Here is a 24187-nt window from a genome sequence, read left to right as displayed (position 1 = left end):
TTTGAGTAAACTTAAATTGTCTCTAGATTGACTAGTTATGTGACTAATTCGACTCAAATCATTGTGAGTCAATTCAACCAGTTTAAGATCAAGTCAGAATCGAATCAAATCGAGTTCCAAACCAATCAAATCCGACTCGAATCCTAATCGAATCTAATCTTTAGAATCCGTCAAATGGGATCCAAATCTTTAGAATCTGTCAGATGGGATTCAAATCTTTAGAATCCGTCTAGGGATCGAATCTTCGAATCTTCCGAATCCCGATTCTGCCAACACTACTCGCGAAGTTTAGTTCGCCGTGCGATGCGACAGCAGGAAAGTGTGTTGTTGTAGTTCGGGAAGACTTTTATGGTCTAATTCTGTTCTAGGAGCGGTGAAAACCGAATCGTACTACTTGCTGCAGTTTTGCTGGCGCCCAGAAATCGCTTCCGACAGGTGTGTTAAACTTTCTGTGCTTACGAAACATCCACGACGCATCGGCGGCTAAATCGAGCCGACGTTATCTAAACTCCCCGGGCTGGTTGGTCGGCTCTGGTAAGAACGTCAACGTTGTTAGATAGCAGTCCGGGGCATTTAGGTGAACAAAGTGGCCATTACGGTGCGATTTAATCTTGCAATAACAAGCACTGTGAAAGAAGTGGAATTCAGTCGGAGAAAGGCAGGCAACTGAAAAGTGCATGATGCTTCCCTGCAAAACCCCCGCTAGGGGTGAGGGGGGGATAGACGGGTTTACTGCGACGCAGTTTTCCTCGCCGCATTCGTTCTGGCGTTCGTTCTTTCCCTTCGCCCTTCGCATTGGAAATATCTGGCGAGGCGAATGTCGTCGACGGTCGCGTTATTTTGCTTTTGGACTGGTCTAAAACGGTCCCACGTTCCTCGCAGGAGCCAGCCCCCCGAACGCCCTCCACGTCGCTTCATTAGAAGCAATGATTTCATAACAAGTGGTAAAATTGCGCGTTCCCATTCGGTGCCCGATGGAACTGCCCTCGACACAGCTGTTTCGAACGGGGTCAAGAATGACAGAAACAGTGTTCACGATGCAGGAGGAAAAACGATGCACCACAGTAGCGAATCTATGGACACCAATTCAGGAGGAAAAGGAACATGGGATCGAACAATATTTCGTTTCGTAACACTCGAAGAGTAGAGTTCTTTGTCTTCTAGTATTTCGCCCCCTCCTCTTCCCCCACCAGGACCGTGGACCTGGTCGAGGATGTTGGGAAACAAACATTTAACCATATGGCGGACAAGTTGGACAGGAAAAACAATAGGAAGAATCTTTCGGCATCCCCCTCGGTGGTGGAACTGCGCATGTCGCCGCGGATCGTAAACAAACAACTGAAGTGTGCTGTACATTCCATCGAGCTGAGAACAGACGACGAATGGCGTCGATGATAAGTGGGATAAGTTGATCTGCTTCGTGATGCAGAGGAAAAAAACAGGCACCACGACAAACTCGACCGCGAGAACAACCGTAGTCGTGTGCGGTCATCCATCTTTACTGTACAAAAAACAGAAGAAAAAAGTCCAACACTGTCCACGTTCTAGTGGACATCTACGGTGACTAATTGGCGGATAGTTTAAACTGTTGGCCTTCCGGTGTTTAGAGGGCTTCCGTTGACTCGATCGAGTGGTGGTGGTACCTCTTGATTGGATGAGTTCAACGTCATAGGGGCGATCAATTCTGTCGACCCCAACCATTAACAACCGTCTTGCCTCTTCTCTGTTTCCTAAAAGCCATAGTCTATAGCAACCTCGTGTCTCAGGATGAATTGGACGCAAGGTAAATGTTCTTGCCTACCTCGAGCACCGGCAAGTAAACCCGTCGGACGCGACAAGACGCAAGGCAGCCCATACAGAAGAAATGGTCCACAATATCTACAATACGATCGTTGGCCAGCGAATGGTGTCGGTTATTGAACAGCTTCTACCGACCCGTAAGTGGCACGCTCGAGTTCGCTTGCAGCAGTGGGCTCGTCCTGCCGGGGCGGTTTGCCTAGAACAAACCGGGGTGCCACTGGAACCGGTTTACCATGCCCCCGGGGGCCGGCAAATTGCAATGCCACCCATACACCGACGTACGCTGGCGCACGTACGCACCGGCTCTCACGTCGATGAGCATGGCAGAGCATCGGATTCGGTTCGTAGCCACTATCAAGGTTATCATTCACCTAGCCTCGAGACACGATTCCATAATGCCTTACCTTGTTCTTTTCATTCGTTTGGTTCTGTGGGCTGATCGTTACTACAGAATCGAAAAATATTTTAACTTTTAGCTGTTGAGTATATGTCACGTCTCTTATAATGTAGAGCAGCGGTCGGCATAGGTTTTGGAAATGGGCCAGATGATTAAAAAGAAATCGAAAGCGCGGGAAGAATACCTTAAACGATGGTTTAATGTGTTTTAAGTAGTTTCGAATGGAGACTAACCCCTTTTGAATGGAGTATAATTTTTCTAAAAAGTAAAGTTACATACAAAAGTGGTATAAGATAAAATGTTTGAAATTTCATCGGTAAATTGTTTCAAAATTTTTCGTTCATATTTTCGTTGAATTTTTATTTTTTTCAACATATACATTTTGGTTTGTGTACCGTTTATGAATTTCTTTTATTTGTTCTTGAAGTGTAACCCCTACCTAAATTAAACATCTTGCATGCAAAGTAAACGAGTGATTGGCGCCGGGTTTTGGACTCGTGAGTCTCGAGACTAGGGGATTTTAAAACGATCAATAATGCAAGTACGATCGAAAAAGTCTAACAAAAAGTATTCGAGGAAGTTGAACATTTCGGTCAACAATTTTAATCTTCAGTTTTTGTTTAAAAAAAAACTTGACAATGTGAACAAATCCGATAAAAAGTGAGATGGGTTTTTTTGTATGAAGCACTAACATTTTCTTACGGGCCGGTTAAAATCAGTTGTCGGGCCAGACTTTGCCGACCCCTGATGTAGAGTACGGGGACGCTTGAGGGGACACCAATCTGGGGATTATGGTCCATCGACACAATTTAGTATACGGCACCTAATGAAATGCATCATTTTGAAAGATAAGACTAAAACGTACGAACCGCTGCCCTGTTCTTAGTGGAATATGGGTCATGCTTTTGTTTTCGGTGTGTCCTTCTTGTTTACGGTCTAATGGGCTTTACCTTTGCTTTTTACTTCCGGTATGTTATCAACCTTTCTTGAAAGATTTCAATGGAGGTGCCTTTTGATTAAAAAAAAAACGTTTATCTTCCTCGTTATCATCAGGGACGAAATTATTATTTAAAACTATTTTATTTAACTATTTTGGTTAAAATATGCTCTGAGGTCGACCGGGGTGTTTTATTTCCAATTTTGAATGCATTATTTTTTTAACACCACACAATCGGCTTGTCAGGTTAGCCACTTTGTAAGGTCATTGTGGCAAACTTACCAAAGCTAATAAAATGTTGTAGAAAATCGGTGAAATACCAGAACCACCAACTATTGACGAAGGTCGGCCGGCTCGTTGGGTGCGCGATCATAATATAGCATCTTCTCGACGTCGAAGCTTATCGATATGGTTTGCATTTTTTGTTTTGCGAATCGCGTCTGATCGATGATCAATTTTTAGAAAAGTGACAAACAAAAGATGAACAACCCTGCCGTAAACGTGTTCTTTGCCCGCAGAACTTGCCGAACGCCGGGCCAGCAGCCCAACTTGCTATTCGGGTTTTGTTTTTTGGTTTTTCTTTTCTTTCGTTTTGGCGCCCTGTCTTACAGAACCTCACCTCTCTTACCATTTGCTTGCGCGACTTTTATTTTCTTGCGCCGCTAGTGTGTGCGTGCGCGGTTATGACCGCGGAGCATATTGCTTCCCCGCGATTGCCGTCCTTTTTTTATGTATATATTTTGTTTGCCTCGCAAGACGAGTGGAGTGGATCGGCACAAAGAGTTAACGGTCGCTCGGTCGATCTGTCTGCACATTTGAGGAGGCCCCCAAAATGTGGCCGCTAGCGTGGCGCGAGGTTCATACGCGATCGTACGCTTGCCGGTGCAGGACGTAGACACTCTCTCGGGTCGAAAACAACGTGCGCGCAGCGTCTTGGTGGTTTTGAGTGGGTGAACAAAGTGGTTTCGATTTTATCCAAGTTAATTCCATCGTAACGAAGATAACGTGGTTCGTGCAAAAAGGCCTATAAGATTGTTGGTCAATAGGTTGATCAAACACTACAAACATGTAAAAAAAAAATTGTTGTGAATTTCGGTCGATGTTTCCCATGCTGAAAAACAATCCAATATCAAATATAAGAAAACATACCTCAAGACGTCGTGTGACGAAAAACAGGCAGAAATCGTGCACAAGATGGATGATCGATCCGTGATTCAGTCGCCACGAAGTAAATCTGGACAAGCATATACTTGGCTTGTTTTTGTCCCAAGGAACGAACGCCGTCGTGTGCCCGTTGCCTTTCGTAATCTGTGGCAATCAAAAGAGTTCATTTTGCTTCAGCCACGAACCTGATCTCGGCTAAATCGAACGGAAGCCGTCTGTTTTTACCCTCCCGATTAACCGCGCGCGATTAACCACCGTGCCGGATTAACTTCCGCTCGATAAAACGTGGGATGGTGCGCTCGAGATGTATGTATATATTTTTCAATCAGCAACAACCTCTTAAACCATTGTTCTCCCAAGATGGCCTGTGGCCGGTGGACCGGTAGCCGATGCGGTCGGTGACGCAATCCCGCGCGCCTTGATTGAACCCAATCGCAATCAGTTTTCCATTTCACCCGTGTAGCTGTGCTTGCCTTTTTTGAGCCCCCGGGAATGGCCAGTGAAAGTGATGTACGATCTTCCTGGATCTGTTTTTCATGCTGCCACGGGAACAACCACCACCACGGTGAGAAGCATTGATTGGCTGCAGACGCCCTCATTTCGCTTTTTATGATACGTTCATGGCGAGCTCGGGCGAATACCCAACTCTTTCCCGTTAGATTGCGTGGTTCGGGTTTGTGGTGAAGATTTTTTTTTGGTCCGAGTTCCTTTCATTTTCTTTTAAATTGCCAACTTTTCTACGGTTTTGCCAAAACCTAACCAGATCGAATGCAATTGAACAGAGATTGGGATCGAATTTACAGTTTCTATATGCTGTTCCTTTTTAAACTTCAACTAAGATGTTGAAAAGCTAGGAAAATTAAAAAAAAAATTATAAATTAAACTCACTAAACTGCCATAAAAAGAATTTTCCATACTACAATTTGTGAGGAACTGTTTTTGCTTTTAATTAGAACACCGTGATCATGATTGTGAACAATTTTCGAAAATCAAACTTGTTTTTCCCTCCATCCCGCGTTATCTGATAAATATTAATTGTGCTCTTTACCCACCATCTCAGTACAGTACAGTGAAAAATTGCGAGTGCTTCTATTATCCTCTTCGATCGCGTTCGAAATTGTGCGTTTGTGAAAAAAATTGTTTGAACACTGATTCACGTGATCGATCGTGTGTGATTAATATCCCATCCGGCCAGCGGTGCAACACGTGGCGAGCGGCAAGATTGGCGTGCAAGTAGTGACGGGTTCGGAAAAATCATCGATCCGCAGGAAGGATAAGTGTGTTGCTGGTGTAGCGTGTCCGGAAAAGCCCCTCCCACCTACCAGGACAGGTCCGTTGCGGTCGCGAGATGCGTAGCGTGCGCAGCAGCTTCACCATCGGGCGGCTGGCGATATATCCGAAAAACTCGAATATACGCACCGGTAAGTAGGAAAAGCTCACTTTGTTGTTGGTAGCTTTTGGGTGAATAAGTTGGGTAAATGATTTCGATAAATAAATACAAACAGTCCATACGGATTTGACTCTCGGGATAGTTATCCCGGTAAAAGCAAAATTTAACCAGTGCTATAAACAATACAAGCTCCATTCACTGGACTTTATTTTTAATCGTTTAACGAAACGCATTCGGCGCCGGTGAGAGGCAGAGCATGAGATAAATCTCCTTGAGATCGCCATTCATGCCAACCTTCACGCACTGATACATTCTTTTCTTATCGTACCATGCACATGAACTTGCAATTGCATGAGCACTAGAAGGGGGCTGGCAATCGATAAGCTACTCTCTTGACCTCCTTGAACGCTACATTCCGTTTCCCCACATCGTTCGAAAAACTGTCGAAGATTTTTATCCCTTTTCGAGCCACCGATGCTTGCCACGCGCGACCAACTCCACCAAAATATACGATGTTGATTTTCGAAGGATTATTACGAAAAAAAAAAATACACCTTCAATAACTTGCCCCCGAGGCGTTCTTAGCTGTGGTTTTGTTTCCACCGCAGACGTTCTTCTTCTTGCAAAAAGGTTGCCTTTCGGGGGAAATCAAGAAAAATTAAACCCCATAAAAAACCACTTCCCTTAAGGTGAACCGGTCGAGACTTATACCTGCTAACTTTTACCAACTCTGCGCCAAAGGATAAAGGTTGCCACTGGTTGAAAGGCACTAGAAAAAGGAAGCCATTTAAGTATCAGTTCTGTTGTTGTTTTTTTTTTGTTTTGGCATAGTCCTGCGACATGCGATGAGATGAATGATGTATCAATTATTTTATTATCCTTTGGTAAATGATGGTCTTATATTTTTTACTTTTAATTGTCTGGATAGTCACTTGTTCAACGGTTTTGGGACAGTAACAGGGTGCTAATTACCAGCACCAGTCTGTGTTGCACCCTGGCGATAATAATGTTTATCAATTCGATATTTCTCTCTTGTCTCTTTTCACTCTTTCACACGATGTTTTGAAGACTGTTTCTTATGTTTTTTTTGAATACCTTTACCAGGGTTGCAAGTTATCGATAAAATGGCGGAGGCAAACAAAACTCACGTTATTAAACCATTAAGGAAGAGATCGAAATAGGTGTTAACATCAACTGCAGTGATGCATAATAATAATATTTCCCGTTTAACAAAAAATAAAAAGGATGAAATCAGCTTTGAAAATGATGTCTAAGTAAAAGCTGTGGATCTTTGTAGGCTTTTTTAAAGAAATTCTGCATTAGTTTAAATTTGTTTGTGTTACTACAATTGATCAGAGTTTACAGTCGGTTTGCATTATCTTTATTATGGGCTTTCAGAAATTGATGTTACGTTATTGTTACAAAAACAAGAGTAATATGCTGGTATTTTTGACTACAATTATAGTCAAGCTTAAGTAGGTAAAGTACGATTTCAAAATAATTTTGCTCATCTTGATTTTGTTCTTTTAGATATCTGATAATGCTGGTAGAAAATAAATCTTCCAGATGAGATGTCTGATAGCATTATTCAAACGATAAAGTATAAAGTTTGAAGATTTTTTTCTGGTAGTACATCGCATGGAGTTAAATAGACAACACTTTGGGATGAAACAATGTTGTCAGCCTGATCCTTACATTTTTTGTCAAATGTCAAATGTTGGAGTAAAGAAATCTTTGGAAAAAAACGTCTCCGAAATGGGCAGCTTATCACAATTTCCTTTCTATGCAAAACCACTTTATCCCGCCTCGACTCGAATACCGTCCATCGGCAATGGAGTCTGCTAAAACGACGCACCGTTATCCGCAAACCGACACGTGCCTGAAGACGCACGGTCGGACAAAACCAGCGCTCGTCACACTGTTTGTCACCACAGCCGGGCGCCAAGAAAATTGATTGCTTCTCGCAGATGGATCGCTGGTGGCGCGTCGACGTCAGAAGGTCGAGGTCTTGTCGATGTCGCGTCCACTGGCAAACGTTTTACTACCGTAGAGGGTCCTAAGGTGACGCGGAAGGCCGTTGGTTGAAGCCTGGACTCCGGTGCAAAAGCTAGCGTCCAACGACACGGCATCCAAGCCTTCTCTCTCAATGACTTACAGTTTCTATATGCTTTTTGTCCCCGTTCGACTGTTTTTCTCGCGATAAAACGGACAAATAGGCTTACGCTGTGCTCGGCTTGGCCGGACATTCCGCTTGTGCAATGCGCGGGAAAACGTGATCGTGTTAGGCGCAAAGGGCCGTCCATTCCCGGGACGGCGGCGTGGCGGTGGGGTCAAGGCGGCATGGTGGAATGATTAAAAATCGGTGACCTTCCGGTCGGCCGGTCGGGGACAATCTGCAATTAAAAGGCCTAGCGGCGACGGAGCTGGAGATGGTGGTGAACTTGACAAACGATGCCAGCCGGACGTGCGCGTGCGTTCAAGCCGTTAGTCCGACGACGTCGGGTTGACGATTTAGTTGTAAGTGCTATCTTTCCCCGGCTGGTGTCCTTCGCCAAGCCCGATTGGTGGCTCGTTGGACTGTTTGGTAGTGGCGTGATGTTGCAATTGATCGGTTTTTAAAAGAAACATGTTTTCACTTTCCAATACGTAGTTATTTCGTCAACACAATTTGTAACTCATAATCGTACAATCAAGCCACAGATTACAACGTTTAAACAATATTTATGAGTTGCCAGATAATTATGACTTGATTCTTTTTTCTTTTAGTATTCCTTATGCCCGCAACCCGATACGGGAAGGTTCGTCTTATCTTCACCGCCCCGATAAGACACAACCCCCGACCGATCGGGCAACCCAATCGAGGGGGGAGACGAAAGCATTGTGCTGTTGATATCACCATTTCATTCGCGATGAGTTGTAATTTGCCGTTGTGTTGTTGTGCATACATTTTTGCTTTTGTCGAGGGAAGGAAAAACATGCCGAAATCGCCGAATGGTCAACGAAAAAAAAAACAGCGGTTCCCTTACGGGTTGCGTGTGCAGGCCGTTTATTTTGCGCAATAAATAAAATTACGCACTGCAAGGGCCATTAATTTAACGAATAGAATATACGTATATAATGTCGTTGAGATGCGTCGATGAAAAATGTCACGCCATCGTGTCCCGTTTTGGTGCGCTAATGATGCTGCTGCTGCAACGTTCGATAACAGAAGAACGAAGGACCTGCTGACGGACAACGGGGAAAAGGGGTTGAGGGCGGCGACGGCAGGGCGAGTTTCCTGGTGACCCAGTTTCTCCAGCGTGTCCGTGACACGATTTTTGGTTTTGTTCGCACGCCAACAGTGACGTCCCCAGACCCGTTCTCTCGTTCCTTTTTCCTCTTCGTTGGTCGATCGATCGACACGACCAAAGGGTGTTTTTTTTCTTGCAAGCACTGTTGTTGTTGTTGCTGTTATGTGCATCGGTTGCATTGTGTGGAGAGCGAGTGTTGTGTTTTGCAAGGAGGAAAAGAAGGGATTAAGGTACACCGTTGCACTTGTGGTTGGGCGTGGAAGAAAATCAGTCAAATGTATGGCAACGATCGTGAGGCATCTTTAAGAAGCCCAACGCTAATGATGTCCTGATGTCTGCGCCCCTCTTTTGGTTTTGTGGTTTTGACCGTTCCGGGGAAGCACCTCCTGCCATAACCGGTTCGAAGATCGGCCGTACTTATTACTATTCACTGGCAGCATTGAGCGGAGTTGAGCGCAATTGCATCGAAAAATGCATTAAACATAAAAACGCCGTCGCAGCCGAAGGATGTCGTTGAGGTTGGCGGTTAACTGTTGCCTACCTTCTCGTAACTCCTCGTCGGGGAGAGTAGACTGGGTGCCAAGCTTATCCGGTTTACGTTTTTACTTTTATTTACCGAACTAGCCGCTAGTCGCTATTTAGTTTACTTTCATTTTCGACGCCGTGGAGGCTTTTAAAACGTAAAGCTTGGCATACGTTTTTCGAGGAGTTAGTACGGTGGTTGTGTTCCAGTCGAAGAAAATCATTCGAATGCACTTTTTGTTACGCTCCTGTGTTCCACTCACTTCAAATGGGAGGTTACGATTAGTTTGTTTTTGCAAAATATGGGTACAATAAAAATCAACTTCGCTTCGCTGTAAAACATAGCGTCAGCTTTGTTTTCGATTAGGTTTTGTTTTTGCAATTCGAATTTCGTTTTTAAATGTAGCAATGGGGTATCATGTTTTGCCCAATTGATAGCACCCCTCAACGCGCACCCTGGCTTCGGGCCTCGAAACAAAGTGCGTGCCAAGTTCGATATTACTTCACCGACTTCGAAGCGCAATGGAGAGTTTGCTTGCGCTTGCGATTTCTATTGCGATTCCTTGCACAACGAATGCACGCTCAGCGGGTGTTTCGTTTGTATCAGATAGGGGAGGAATGATCTTAAATGTTTAATAGACAAAATTGAATGTTTAAAATAATATGTATGATAATTTCAGGTGGAAAAGGGCCATGGGGTTTCTTTAATCATCACTTGTGCTGTCCTTGCCCAGCAAATAACAAATAACTAGCAACTTTATTAAGTTACAAATAGACAAATCTCCACGTTTTTTCGTCCTTATCCTACGATCTTCGACTACCGGTTTATTGACATACGTTCGATTTCCGTTGGCGCGTGACGCTCGCTTTTCGGCCCAACCCCTCCCCAGCACATCGTATAATAGGCTCGCCGCGAGGCTTCTTCTGCTTTCTGACGAAGGCCGCAGGAAAAGTGGGGGCGGAAAAGCCGCCATAGACATCGGAACGGGGGCTCAAGGCCAAGGTCGTCTCTAAGCGGCCGACCCGTCGAGGTTGCGATGCCAAGCCAAATGTTTGTCACAAGCTTGCTACTGCCTCGGCGAACACCAATCTTCGCCTTTCCCATCCCCCTCGCCCCCCCCCCCCCCCCCCCCCCCATTCGTTTGCATCTTCATCTCCACCGGCTCCCGGCGCCCTCCCAAACCGGTTCGATTCGTGATCGGTTGGCTTCACGTCCAGCGTCACGTTTCTAACCCGTCGTGTTTCCTCCTCGATTTCGGAAGGAATACATTAACAGCGCGTGTGTTTTCGGTATCGATGGAACGAAATTTCCATAATAAAAAAACCTTGCCGCCGGCGCCGGACGGGACGGGCCATGTTTCGTGCGGTGAAAAATACGCTAAAATCATCGGTTTTTATCATTAGATCCCTTTGTCCCTTCCCCGTCACCATCCCGGGTTCATCATTCCCTTTGGTGTTGGCCGGTTAAAAGCTTGGCTGAAATTAATTGCCTGAGATTTGTAGAGCCTTTTTTCCTGCTGTTTTTTTAATGTTTGTGTGTATTTTTCCTTGGGTTTTGCGGGGCCTGACGATTTTATTGAGTGATCCATCACATGGCCAAGATAATTCACTTCCAGTTGCCGGTCGATCGATGTGCACAAAGCGTATCGGGAAGAACTTGCTCTTCTCCTTTGCAGAGATTTGTTTTGTTTTTATTTCCTAGGGGATTTGTTTTGATGTCGCATTTGATGTGGCTCATTAGCGGTTTGTTTGTTTTGTATGGCTTTTTGTTGTCTGAATTTTTTTTCTTCAACTAAAAACATCAATTCTTGTTACTACTTTTGTTTATATTTTCCACGTTCTTTAGCTTCTTTAAATAGATTTATCATCTCAATTCATTTTTGCACAACGGCCTATGGCTTAAGCTCAAGCCCGAAGCAAACGATGTTGCGATCCAATCTTAAGAACTAATTGGAAAAGGCTCCGAAATAAGGCTCAACCCGTTGGAGCACACCGCCGCTCTTGGACGGTTTGTGCAAATCCATCCTTCGCTCGCCTCGGGCCGGGCAGGCCAGTTCAAGAAAGTCGAGAGTTTCAAGGTCACCCAGCCGAAACGCGAACTCCAATCGATCCGAGAAGAGTGAACGTTTGCCACCAGGACACCAGGCCGTTTGCTGCTTCGCGTTCGACTTGGTGCTTTAGTGTTTTGTTTGCTTGGCTTCTGCTGTGTTGTGCTGTGGTTTGCTCTCTTGCCTACCAAAACAATGGTCGTCGTCGGGAATGGAATGCTGCCGCATGACCACCGGCACGTTTACGGTCGGATGACTTTCATAATCTGAAGAATCCCGCTGAGGAAACACACGCATTTGACGTAAATGAATCCGTAAATGGTGTCCGTTGAAACAGAGTGTGTTGCCGGCTGGTGTTTGTTTCGTCTATCGGCTGCCTGTTTTTTCGTGTTTGGCAAGAAAAATGCAGACCACAACCACCTGCCTGCGGGGGCTTTGATTGATTTCGCTTATCGTGCGCCAAATATTCTGCTGATGCCGCCTTCCATATTCAAACTGATGATCAGCAACATGGCGACTGGAAAGGGGAATACCAAGCAAACACATCAGCTGATTTGACGCAACGAGATCGGGCCACACCAACACAAGCCTGGCTAAGGGAGCAACAAAAAAAAACCACATTAGAAACAGAACGAACACACAGGGATGGATGAAGTAAACAAGTTGATAAGCCCAACCTTGTACGTAGAATTGTGTATACGTGCGGTTTCGCGAGTTTTTTAAAACTATATTTAACGACGTTCAGCGTCATTGCGCGCGTCATAAGTCGACGGCTGACATCGCGTCGTCGGATTCACGCTAGTTTGTGTGACTTTCGCGTGCACAACTGGTGCCCTTATCGAATGTAAACTCTTTTTATCATCAATCAGCTTGCTATCGTCTTCCAGCAAAAGAATGATGCTTTCAGATAAGGAACACAGAGTGCAGACATACTCCATGCCCCGTTTTAAACTTCGCAAACAATTCACAACCACCCGAGTATGCCTTCGGTTTGTTTGTGTATGTTTTCACTGCACTTGTTGTCCTGCGGTCAATAATGAGCGGTTCGGCGGATAAATGCCCCGCTCAAGGTCGTTTTTATTTATTCGCCCGCCATCGCGCGATCTTCCGAGACTGTGTGCGCAAAGATCGGGCTTGTGTACTTTAGGCGCCCCCAGACGCGGCATTTGTCTCGTTATTTTTTTTCCTTTCTTGTTCTTCTCGCAATTTTACCGATTCCGCGAACCGTGGCCGAGCTTCCGTTTGCTGTAGCTCAGACGATCGATCGACGATCGCGCTTTGCCGCTAATTGATGCATTATTTCGCGACCCGGGCGCGAGTTTGAGTTGATGCCAACAACGGCGCCAACAACAACACACAACGATGCTAGATATTTGTAATTATTTATGTTTAAATTTTAAATGTTTTAGATACTTAAAAATCTTGTCACCTGCTTTTTATGTTTTTGCTCTCATTTTATGTTCGTTTCGTTTCACTTATGCTTTCGATCTTACCGAGTGAACGTTCCATTCCAGGCCGAACATACTTGAAAGGTCGTATGCTCCAAAAAGGGTATTTTAGCGAAAGCCCCTTTTTTGTGCGAAACCTTCCCACACATTCTACTTATATTGTTTTGTTTTGCTTCGCAAATATTTCGTATTCCTCGGAAAATAAAATATTTTATGTCATATTAATGGTAAATAAAAGCCCACGAGAGATACTTTTTATCGACGGTGTGATATGATTTTTGAACTGTTTTGGGTAAAGCCGTAATTCTTCACATTTGGTATATCCTGATTATTTTCAACATGCTCTTATATTTGTATGCATTCATTATTGAGGTATTGACTTAACTGTCCACGTCGTGTCTTCTCTGCGCCGGGATGACACTGAGAGGTTTGTTTTCGACTTGCAACTTGAGTTAATGAGTTATAAAAAGACCGAACCGGTATCGAATGACGGTTTTTTTTTGGTGAAAATTGGCAGTTATTCATTTTCTGTCATGTTCGATGTAAACAATTTGAAGGATATTCGAGGGGACATGGAACACGTTTACTCATCTCTTGGATCTTTCTAGGAATGATTGTAACGAGTCACTTTCAATTGGAGCGATTTACTTTGAATTTTGCTTTAGTTGAAAAAAAAAAATTAAATGTAGATTAAATATATTGTGTGATGATTATACTAATTTGTTACCTACATATTTAGTTTACCTAGTAAGAAATTCTAAATTCTTTTTTTTAAGTGAATCCTTCAAAACCACAAGTACATAAATCGTTCTTCCAACAACAAGATAGCCTCTTCGATTATGCATTTTATTGTTTTTCTCCTTTTCTTCTTCGCGTTCCATAAAAAAAAACCCACGTAACCTTCACGTACTCCCATATCAAACCACGCACGTTTTCGGTACGTTCGAAGCATTTCGCTTGCAAATCACGCGATCGAGTGTGTCTCGCGCATTGCCCTGCTGTATGCAGAAAAGCGCACGTTTTCCGTGTGGCACGTCGTGGCTTGCGACATAAATCGGACTCACCTCAACCTCTCTCCCCCCCTCCTTACTTACTTTTTGAGCTTCATTGGTTTGCACGCTTCTACACTGACGATGTAGGTGGCGTCGGTTGCTGAACGCTTTGTTTTGATCGCGAGTTTACTGCTTTCCGCCAGCAAGTTTTCCCTCCCCAGCGGGGGCGGGGTTCTTAGCTGCCCACCAGCTGGCAATGCCGAGGTCACGCTGACGAGAGACGCAATCGCCATCGCCATCATCATCATCGTCATCATCATCACTTTCCATCCGCCCGCCAATAAAATGCGCGGCACGTAGATGCGCATAAGTGCAATGGCGAAATGATCGCATTTACCACACATGCAACGAGCAGCAATAGTGTGCACGCACGATCACCAAACCTCTCCGCATCGCTTCGGTTGTGCATCCTTCCGACTTTCTTACGTCTAGGCCCCGACCCCGACGGTCTGGGATAGTTGTGCGTTTCAGTTTCATTTGGTTGTTGTTTTTGTTTCTTTTTGGGCAACAACGAGCAGCAGCATACATTGTTCGCACGACACAACGCAATGCACTCGGCAATGGTTGCAATTCATCCCCTCACCTTCCCGTCCGTCAAGACGCATCGATTTTATTTTTCTTGTTGCTTCCATTTTCCAACGGCGGCTCACACCGTTAGTGATGCCATATTTTGCAGCAGCAGCCCGGAATGGAACAGAGTGCTTGTCACAACGGTCATAATCACCGGCGGCAACAACTACCCCTCCGCTTCCAAGTCCCCTTCGTGCCCACGTCCCTTCATTCACGACGGCGTTTCGTTCCTGATTAAGTGAACGCAATTTCACGTGCACGTTTTAGGAGAGCGGGAACTACAACACACTAGGGTCGTAAATTACGGCATAACAATAATGCAACGAAATCCCTTCCCGTGTGCCACGTGTGTGTGTGTGTAAGGTACGGATATCGTTATACTTAAACCGAGGAAGAAAAGGTGCATCGATCAACGTTCGATCGCGATTGGAATCTTGGAGATGCAGCGTTCTTGCCTGCCACCTTTAATTGGATACCGTTTGGTGTTTTATTCGCTTTTTTTTTCGAAACCCTTGAAACGGTGACTTTAACAAAATGGTATCTGGAAAATAAAATATATACAATTGCAACACATTTTGGGGTCGACGATTTTGGGAATCGGTTCGCTGAAATTGGGAACAGCTTACTGCAACCGGGGGCCACGGTTTGCAAACTCGCGTGCGTATAAGCGATCATTCAAACACACACATGCACGCACGATCGACCATCCGATGGGGCCTTTTGATTGCCAAATAATTTATCGGCGAGTAAGTAATATGTTGTGTACAAATAAGTTATTCCCGAGCACTGGCCGACACCGCCGGTATCTTCGGTCCGTTTGGGCGTTTTCTGGCATTCCAATCACGTAGTGGCATTGTGCAGTTGAAAGAGAGAGAGAGAAAGGGGGGGAGTGGTTGGATGGATCCTTGCAAATGGCAGGGTAGAGAAGATCGATCGTGGGTTATTTTGTCGGAGTCTTGCCGCTTTTATTGAACCTGCTTTAACGGGAGTTTTATTACATTTATGATTCACCAGCGATGTGCTCCGGAGATGGCAAACGTTAAGGTTGAGTCGTGACGAATGTCTTCCGATGTTGCAAAGTACTTTTTAGACCTGTAAAGAGTGGGTTTAACTAGGCTGCAATGGGAAAGAGGAAACTTAATTTCATACCAAAATTTCCTTTTTCAAATCGTTTCAAGTATGTTTTTAACACCGTCGGATGATGTTTGGTTCTAGAAAGTCCCAAAACCGCCACATTTGTCTGACAAATATCGGTGCCATTAGCGATGTTGTTTGGGTTAAGGACATTCCGCCGCTTAACCATGCAACCACGAATATTCGCACGAACACCCTCCCGCCGCTTTTCGGAGAACCGTTTCGGGGGCCCGCGTTAGTGTGATCGTTACCCTTTTTTTTTCTTCTGCACGTCACTGTTGACCCACAAAACTAAATTCGGCGACTCTTCGGATGTGACCTCTGCACGCCCCGGTTCGATGACTCGACTGGATTTCTTCGTCCTGCGAACTTTGGTGCCACCCATTCCTTTCGCTTTCGGCTTGGAGTGGAGGGTTGTGGGTTTCACATGAAAGGAACTGTGCCTGCGCGCCATATTGCGCCACCAAGACGGCTCGGAAAGTGCGCGAAAGTGTGCTCCCAACACATTCCGTGGTGGCATAAGCCGTGAAGTGTGAAGTGTTCTCGAGCCGGTGGTCATGGGGCACTCCAAAAATTAACCCCTCAACCCGCGGGTTTTGTTGTCGGTGACGAGACATCAACCCACTACTACTCACCGGGTTGGTAGCGCTCGTGGGGTCAAATTCGGCGGCCCAAAGTTGGTGGCGTTCGGGCTAAAATTAGGTGGGAAAACCAAACTCCACGCTTGGCGGCCTCCAGAAGGAAGGGTGCGAGACCGAACGCCGTTTGCATTCGGTTCGGTCATTAGCGCCACCTTAGTCTCTCTGGTACTTGGGGCGATGGGGAGGAAATGAGGTAGGAAAAACTAGGGGAAAAAAAACACTTACTCTCAAAATCAAGCCCAAACGGAGAAGTCAAAAAGGCTGAACATCGATCATTAATCACTGGCGTGGCAAAAGGTGGGACTGGGGAGGGAGCATAGGGTTGAACCGACTGCACCTCTCGGGTAAACAAAAACCCTTTTCAAGACGGTCCGCCGTGATGAAAGTAACAGCGTGAGTGCAATCAACGCCCCGGGGAGGGAGAGACTGATGACGCTCCCGGTGGGTTTCCAACGCAAACCCTTTTTTGGAGGAAGCCGTCGTTTGTTTTATGTTAGCCTAAGAAAGTGGCTGAAGTGATCGTGGCTTGAGCGTCCGTTTTGCTACAGTTTTTTTTTAACGGGTTCTTTTGGGTTTGTTTCAGTTTCACTGATTAACATGTCGGTGGTAGTTTTGTTCTCCTTCGTTAACCGGTTGTTTTTAAGTATATTTGAGAAGCTTAAAGTGATATACCGTTAAACAGCAATATGTCAAACTTAAAAGCAATACGTCCCGAATAGCTTGTTCTTTGTGATAATATTTCGATATACCTACAGTTTTGGTCAATCAATTTGTGAAATAGATCCTAATTGTGAGATATTGTCATTGCAGCATATCAACATGATCGGTTAGCCTTAATATATGTGATTATTAATAATTCAGAATGACGATCTAAATTTGATTTATTTTCCACATAAGAAATAATTTAAAATTAAACAATTCCACATTTGCATCATTTAAAGGAAAACACTTGAAAAGACATTTTTTTTCCTCTCATGCAAATATTTATTTTCCAGATGAATATTATTTTCCTTGTAAACCTAATAAACTGATTGAAAAGGATAATTTTTTAAATGGATTGCAGCTTCATTGTTTTACAAATAGGAAGGATAAACCTACAAACAAATCAAATAAATGACATTTTCATTATGAATGGCGATCAAGATCGTTCGATCGCTCAGTTTGATGCTTTAAAATGTGGTTTGCATTCAAATCATGCTGTTTTTAATCAGGCCCATAACTTTTTACACACATAAACAGAATCATTCTCGTGCAATTAACTTGCAAAGAGGTATGGATTCTGTTTTCGTTCGATACTTTTCCTACATTTGCTGTTTGCATTTGGTTGTGTAATGGCGATCGTCAAATAAAGATCAACCGGTGGCCAAAAAACGAAGCGAACCTGTGGCTTACTTGCCAGCCGAAAACCTAAACACTCCCGATGGAAACCCCGCACCACTACCACCACCACCACCAGCCAACCAGTCAGCTAGGCTGTCATTTGACGCCGCAGGAAGCCAGAAGGACCACCCCGGTTAAAACCCGGCAGCCGCGGGATGATGCAATGCCTGAGATTTGCCTCCCCCTTTCTTTTTGTGTGTCAAGTGTATTGCCTTTGTTGTACGAGCTGCTCCACAAAAATATGATTCCCTCCAGCGCCTCCTCGTGCTCCAGCGTCAAAAACATTAGTGGAAACTTTACAACATAGCACCACAATGTTTAGGGGCTTGGTTTTATTTTTTCTCTCCCTCTCCTCCTGGGAAGGAGGCACGCCGCGTAGTGAAACATTAATTTCTCATCGCAACGCATCATAACCGACGCCATCATCACCCAGCACCGTACGCGGGGACGTTTGATTGATTGAGTAATGAGGAGATTTATTTGGCACTTTGAATTGCGGGAAGCCTTTCCTTTTCTTGTTCATTTCCAAACGCAAAAGGGTACCAGGAGATGATGATCTCCTCTAGTTCGGCTCAAATATGGAAACATCCAACCGATCCTCTTCCTCTCGAAGTGCAAAACATGAAAACGAGACGACCGAAAACGATGGCTGCGTTTGTACGCCAAAATTGTGGCTCTACGATTCGTCACGATCCGCGTAACCGCTTAAAGGTTTCGTATTCAAATGATTTCGTTTTCCGTTGAATTGTGGCTTTCCATCCACTGATCCCGATTGAGAGATACAGGGCCCTTCGCCATGCGGTTGGGTGTCTATTATTATAACCTTGAGCGAAGACAGAATGCAACCAAATCGCTTTATCATCGTGGGCTCGTGGGAATCGGTTTCATCCCTCGGTGAGGTGAAAAGTTTCGCCACTTCGGAGCAGATTAACGAGGGTGACAGCGACTCCGTTTGTTTACCATTTCACGTCGCAGAAGTGTTGCCATTGTTTTGCCGGTCACAACCATTTCATGCCCCGTCGAGCTTGACACCGAGGAGAGCGGGCACTCACATGGCTCAATGCGTCACACTCTGGCGCCTAGCGATCGTGGACGATCATCATCAAGCCCTCGAAGGGCTGCTGTGAGGGGTTCCAATAGTGACAGCACCACCACCATACCATGATGGCGCAGGTTTTATTAGCACTTGAAGCATGTTTTGAAGTACGGGGCGGACGCGTTGGAAAGATGTGTGGCTGTGTCTCCGCAATGTTGGAACAATTTGCCTAAGAGGTACGGTTGGAATGTTAGCTGCGCATATTATTCGCCAGTTACGCTCTCTCTCTCTCTCCGCCATGAGGTTGATTTACTGTTTGGAGACGTTGGGGTACAAAGCAACACACGGCGGGGGAACACCGGGTTCCAGATGCGACTGGATAATGTTTGGACAGTTACGGGATTTTATGGCCTAATGGGTTACTTCAATTGCGTCGAGCAGGGTTGTGGTGTGTGTCTACGTACTTCTCCGTGGAGATCATCCGTCCGTCATCAATCAACCGACGGCAGAAGTGTGTACTATTCGCTCGGCGTTTGACTCACTCGAGTGAGTGGTCGAGTATCCGAAATCGTCAATCTGCATTTCGCATGGTGTGGTGGCTTTTGCTAATCTCTCCTCGACCATCAGATTCACATCAGTGCCCGGTAGTGTGGATAGGCCCGAAGCCGATGTGCCCAACGGGCATAATTTGGGTAGCTTGATCTAGCTCGGCCTTTGCTCGGCGGGGGACAGCAGGATGATTTGTCATTACACACGTGTGGTATTTTTTGGGGCCGGCTTCCAACATTTTCCCCACTCTCACTCTCTCCCCCTCGTGGTATGTTTTTAAATGCTCATTACATCAGAAACGTATGTTCCGGGCGTATGATGGGTCGGTGGGACTGGTTGCGACCCGGCTCCTGGCCGGTAGTTGACGGTAGTAATCATTATCCTCCCGAGAGCGCAATTGATGCGAGGGACGCGGTTTTAGGTGAAAAACTCGCAACCCCGCTGGAATTGAAAAGCACGTTAGGGGGAAACTCAAAGAAAAGAAAGGCCTTGCTCGGGCTCTGAAGCGGCTTAGTGAAGTGAAAGGGATCACAATTGTGCTCTAATCACATCTGGCGCGCCAAAAGGTTTAGTTATTGTGTTATTGAAGGGAGGGAGGGGAAGTGGGGAGGGGATGGGCATAACTTTGTTTCACGATGATCCCATGCTTTAGGGGGGCTAGCTTCTAAAACTGTCCAATGTCTACTGAGTTGCGTTGCTATGGTCTTTTCACTTTGGTCAAAAACAAAATTTTTTAATTTCTTAGAGCTTCAGTTGATCAAGGAAGTTGATCAGCATGATCGTATTTTATGGACCATACACCTGGTATACAGCCGTTTTTAGGCAAAGAGTTGGTGAAGACGTTGAGTTGAGATTTTACATTACAAAAAATGTCAATGGTGGAGAACAGATTTTGCCAGAGGAAAAGTTGGTTCAGGTTTGCTTCCTATTCTTAGAATCATGCAAGCTTTTTCATTTCATGGGTTTTTATTTTTGAAATCCTTTATCATTCATGGGTTAATTTTTTGGAATCCTTAAGAATATTAAAGCTGTTTCTTTGTACAAAGATTATCACATTTTTTACTGGCTCGAAAGTTTAAAATACAAACAGAGTAAAATGCAAACGTTGTAAGAAGGGTTTCGCGTGTAAAACATCTCCTTTGGATAACATGAATTATGGAAAATCAGCTTTTCTCGATAAACAACGGTGAAACGAAGAAAAATACATCGAATTTAAACTGCTCCACTGTTATCTAAAATAAATTTTAACACATTTAAAAACTGTTCGAGTGGATTTGTGAAATAGAAATAAAAGTAAAGAAATGGATGAAACAAAGAAAGTTTAGCAATTTAAAATTTAAAAGAAATTGTTTTATGGACAAAAGTGATATATTCATTCCATTCTTATAATTGTTTTCACTGATGTTGTGTTTATTCTTTTTCTTTCTTATAGGATCCGTCTGCCTCGTTCAGTCCACTGCCAACGGCGGCTACCAATACCAGCCACATCATCCACAATGTAGCCTCGCCACGCTCACAGGAAACCCACACGCCCTCACGACAAACGTCCCGAATAGCAGTACCGCCGGAAGCTGCCGAAGGACGATCGCCAGTCACAGCGCCAGCAACCACAGTAACACCGTGACGACGGTGCTCCTATGCTGCCCGGCATCGTCGCACGCTGCCGGCCGTTTCGCGCGCACCGGCCGCCGCTCGTTCCACCTCTCCACGGTCTGTGATAAATCGTCTTCGAAGGACGGCGGCAGCAGCAATCCACCGGGAAGTGGTGGACCTTCGTCCGGCAATGGTTCGGCGGCGAGCGGTGGTGGTGCCGGCGGTGGCTCGATGTCTTCGGGCGCGGGCGGAAAGGACGGTGGCAGTGGCAAGGAGCCACCGAACAAGAAGAACACCCTGTCCTGCCCGAAGTGCGGCGATCCGTGTACGCACGTCGAAACGTTTGTCAGCTCGACGCGGTTCGTGAAGTGCGAAAAGTGTCACCACTTTTTCGTCGTCCTGTCCGAGGTGGACTCGAAGAAGACGATCAAGGACACGGAGACGAAGGGCGCCCGGAAGCCACCGCCGCCGCCGAAGAAGATCATGGAGTACCTAGATCGGCACGTCGTGGGCCAGGAGCTCGCCAAGAAGGTGCTCTCGGTGGCGGTGTACAACCACTACAAGCGCATCTACCACAATCTGCCACCGCCGGCAGCGAGTGGGGCCGGCGGGGCGGGTGGCCAGCAGCAGCAGCAGCTAGATTCGATGTCCCGTAGTGGCGATCTGCTGCACATTTCTGGCATCGGGCACACGATGATGAGCTCGGCGCCGTCGGAGGTGCCACGGCCTCCGATGGCCGGTGGAGCGGGTGGAGCGGGCGGTGCCGGTGGCTCGCACCACCATCCCGGCTCGGAGCTGCTGGACAAGAAGACGCACGAGCTGAAGCTGGAGAAGAGCAACATCCTGATGCTCGGCCCGACCGGCTCCGGCAAGACGCTGCTGGCGCAAACGATTGCCAAGTGCCTGGACGTTCCCTTTGCCATCTGTGATTGTACGACGCTAACGCAGGCCGGTTACGTCGGGGAGGATATCGAGAGTGTGATCGCGAAGCTGCTACAGGATGCTAACTATAGGTAACCACCGATGTCCATGGGCTTCCAAGCGTCCAAACTTTACGTGTTCCGTTTCTCTTTCACCAGCGTCGAACGAGCTCAAACGGGTATCGTGTTTCTGGATGAGGTGGACAAAATCGGAGCCGTACCCGGAATCCATCAGCTGCGCGACGTCGGAGGCGAAGGTGTGCAGCAGGGCATGCTGAAGATGCTCGAGGGTACGATCGTGAACGTACCGGAAAGGAACTCACCGCGCAAGCTGCGAGGCGAAACGGTTCAGGTGGACACGACAAACATCCTGTTCGTCGCATCCGGCGCCTACACGGGTTTGGATCGGTTGATCGCACGCCGTTTGAACGAGAAGGTGAGAAAATGCGATGCTTCCTCACAACATTGCTTTAAAATCCGCTTCACTCCATATTCTTCCAGTACCTGGGCTTTGGAATGCCGGCAAGTTCGTCCGAGGGCCGCCGGGCAGCGCAGGCGTCCGCTTCGCCGATGGACAACGATCAGGTCGAACGGGATGCAAACCTTAAAAAGGTTCAGGCGAAGGATCTCGTCGAGTTTGGAATGATTCCTGTAAGAAACCCGGCTTAGCGTAGCTAGTATTTTCTCGAAATATATTTTAACCCTCATTTTTGAAAATATTCGATAGGAATTCGTTGGTCGCTTCCCGGTGCTGGTACCGTTCCACAGCCTCGACGTGGACATGCTCGTGCGTATCCTCACCGAACCACGCAATGCCCTCGTGCCGCAGTACAAAGCCCTGCTCGGAATGGATCAGGTCGAGCTATCGTTCACCGACGAGGCGCTCACGCAGATCGCTCAGCTCGCCATGGAACGACAAACGGGTGCCCGTGGACTTCGCGCTATAATGGTACGCACGATCGCTAATGGGCACGACGAGGATCGTGTAGAGTTCCTTCGGATTGATTTTATTTCTCTTGATTCTTTCTTACACAGGAGACACTGCTTCTCGAGCCGATGTTCGAGGTGCCCGGATCGGACGTGAAGGGTGTGCGCATTACGGAGGAGAGTGTACGCGGTGCCGAACCGATCTACGTGCGTCGTGGGGATTCGAACGCGTCAAGCAAAGACACACCGTCCGGATCCGGTGACTCGGGACATACCAGCAGCACCAGCACCTCCGAGGAAGAGGAGACGACGAAGGTTCGCGTCAAGCAGTAGTAGGAGGATGTTCGCACGCGCACGGGGACATATTCCTGATCGACACACAACGACAACAACAACACACACACACACATTAGCTGCAAAATGCAAATGGATAGATGAGCAAAAATTGAAATTGTAAATACGAATATTTTTGTTTATTTTAGGTTTTGCTTTTTGTTCTCATACGGCTGCGTTCCTAAATGATTTGTTGATTATCCTGAATGAAAGCCCACAAAAGGTTCTGTGTATGAAACTTTAGCGCTTTTTTTTACTGGTTCCCCCTATTTCGATCTACATAAAGAGCTCTACTTATTATCCTTGCTTGAGCCGTTCCTTTGGATGGCACACAAATGCACGATCTGGTCAAAAATTGCTTTTAATTTTCTTCTGGTTAACTTTTTGCCATCTTGGGATGGTTTATTTCCGTTTGACGAACTACTTTCCACAAAGAAAGAGATGATTTATGCTGGAAATGCGCAAGTAATCATTTCTCTCGTGCTTTCGCTCAATTTGCAGCCGATTTTAGTTACGCTCAACGCTGCAATCAGCAAATGGTGTAAAGAAAGTAAAAACAGATTCCCAGCGAGGGAAGTAGGTGTCGACAAGGAAAATATAGAAGAAAAAAAACTTTCCAATTAACGAAGCGAGGAAAAAGTTTGCCGAAGACGTTACAGTCTGGTTGATTGTCCTTCAGTTTTTTTTTTTTTAGTGAGATAGGTAATTATGCTTAGACGATCACAAAAATGCTGTTAAAAACACGTTGTATAAATGAAGCGGAGGGAACGGAGACAAAATAAAATAAAAACAACCACTTGTATAACAATATAACGAGTAGCTGCAAAAACGAAACAAAACCATAAGCGAAGATGAAAAGAAAAGCGTGCAAGATCGTCCCCATTTTGCCGTGGCCGTGTGGTACCGGGAGTGTTCTAAATCCAAACACTAAACCCTTAATCACCCTGCGAGGAGATGAGGGGTGAAAGAGATACGATTCTCCTGGCAGGTGTGTAATTAGTTTGTATAAAACTAGAGAGAGAAAGGGTTTGTTTTTTGTTTCCTTACTTTGTTCAT

At 45.8% G+C, this 24187-nt stretch overlaps 1 protein-coding gene across 2 annotated transcripts; it reads left to right on the top strand.

The window, feature by feature from the left end:
- Positions 1–301: 301 nt before the first annotated feature.
- Positions 302–23944, top strand: LOC131272862 (ATP-dependent Clp protease ATP-binding subunit clpX-like, mitochondrial). 2 transcript variants are annotated; one of them, XM_058274731.1, is made up of 7 exons: positions 302–435; positions 5359–5719; positions 20791–21964; positions 22031–22307; positions 22373–22522; positions 22599–22820; positions 22907–23944. In XM_058274731.1, the coding sequence occupies exons 2-7, from the start codon at positions 5647–5649 to the stop codon at positions 23129–23131; spliced, it is 2121 nt and encodes a 706-aa protein (XP_058130714.1). In that variant the 5' UTR covers positions 302–435; positions 5359–5646; the 3' UTR covers positions 23132–23944. The 2 variants fall into 2 exon arrangements, with proteins under 2 accessions (XP_058130714.1, XP_058130715.1); XM_058274732.1 differs by having other exon boundaries at positions 335–435; positions 5364–5719.
- Positions 23945–24187: the final 243 nt, after the last annotated feature.

The sequence above is a fragment of the Anopheles coustani genome, chromosome 3 (genome assembly GCF_943734705.1).
Source record: "Anopheles coustani chromosome 3, idAnoCousDA_361_x.2, whole genome shotgun sequence".
NCBI lineage: Eukaryota > Metazoa > Arthropoda > Insecta > Diptera > Culicidae > Anopheles > Anopheles coustani.
Note: the sequence above shows the minus strand (reverse complement) of the source record. Positions and strands in the feature narration are given on the sequence as shown.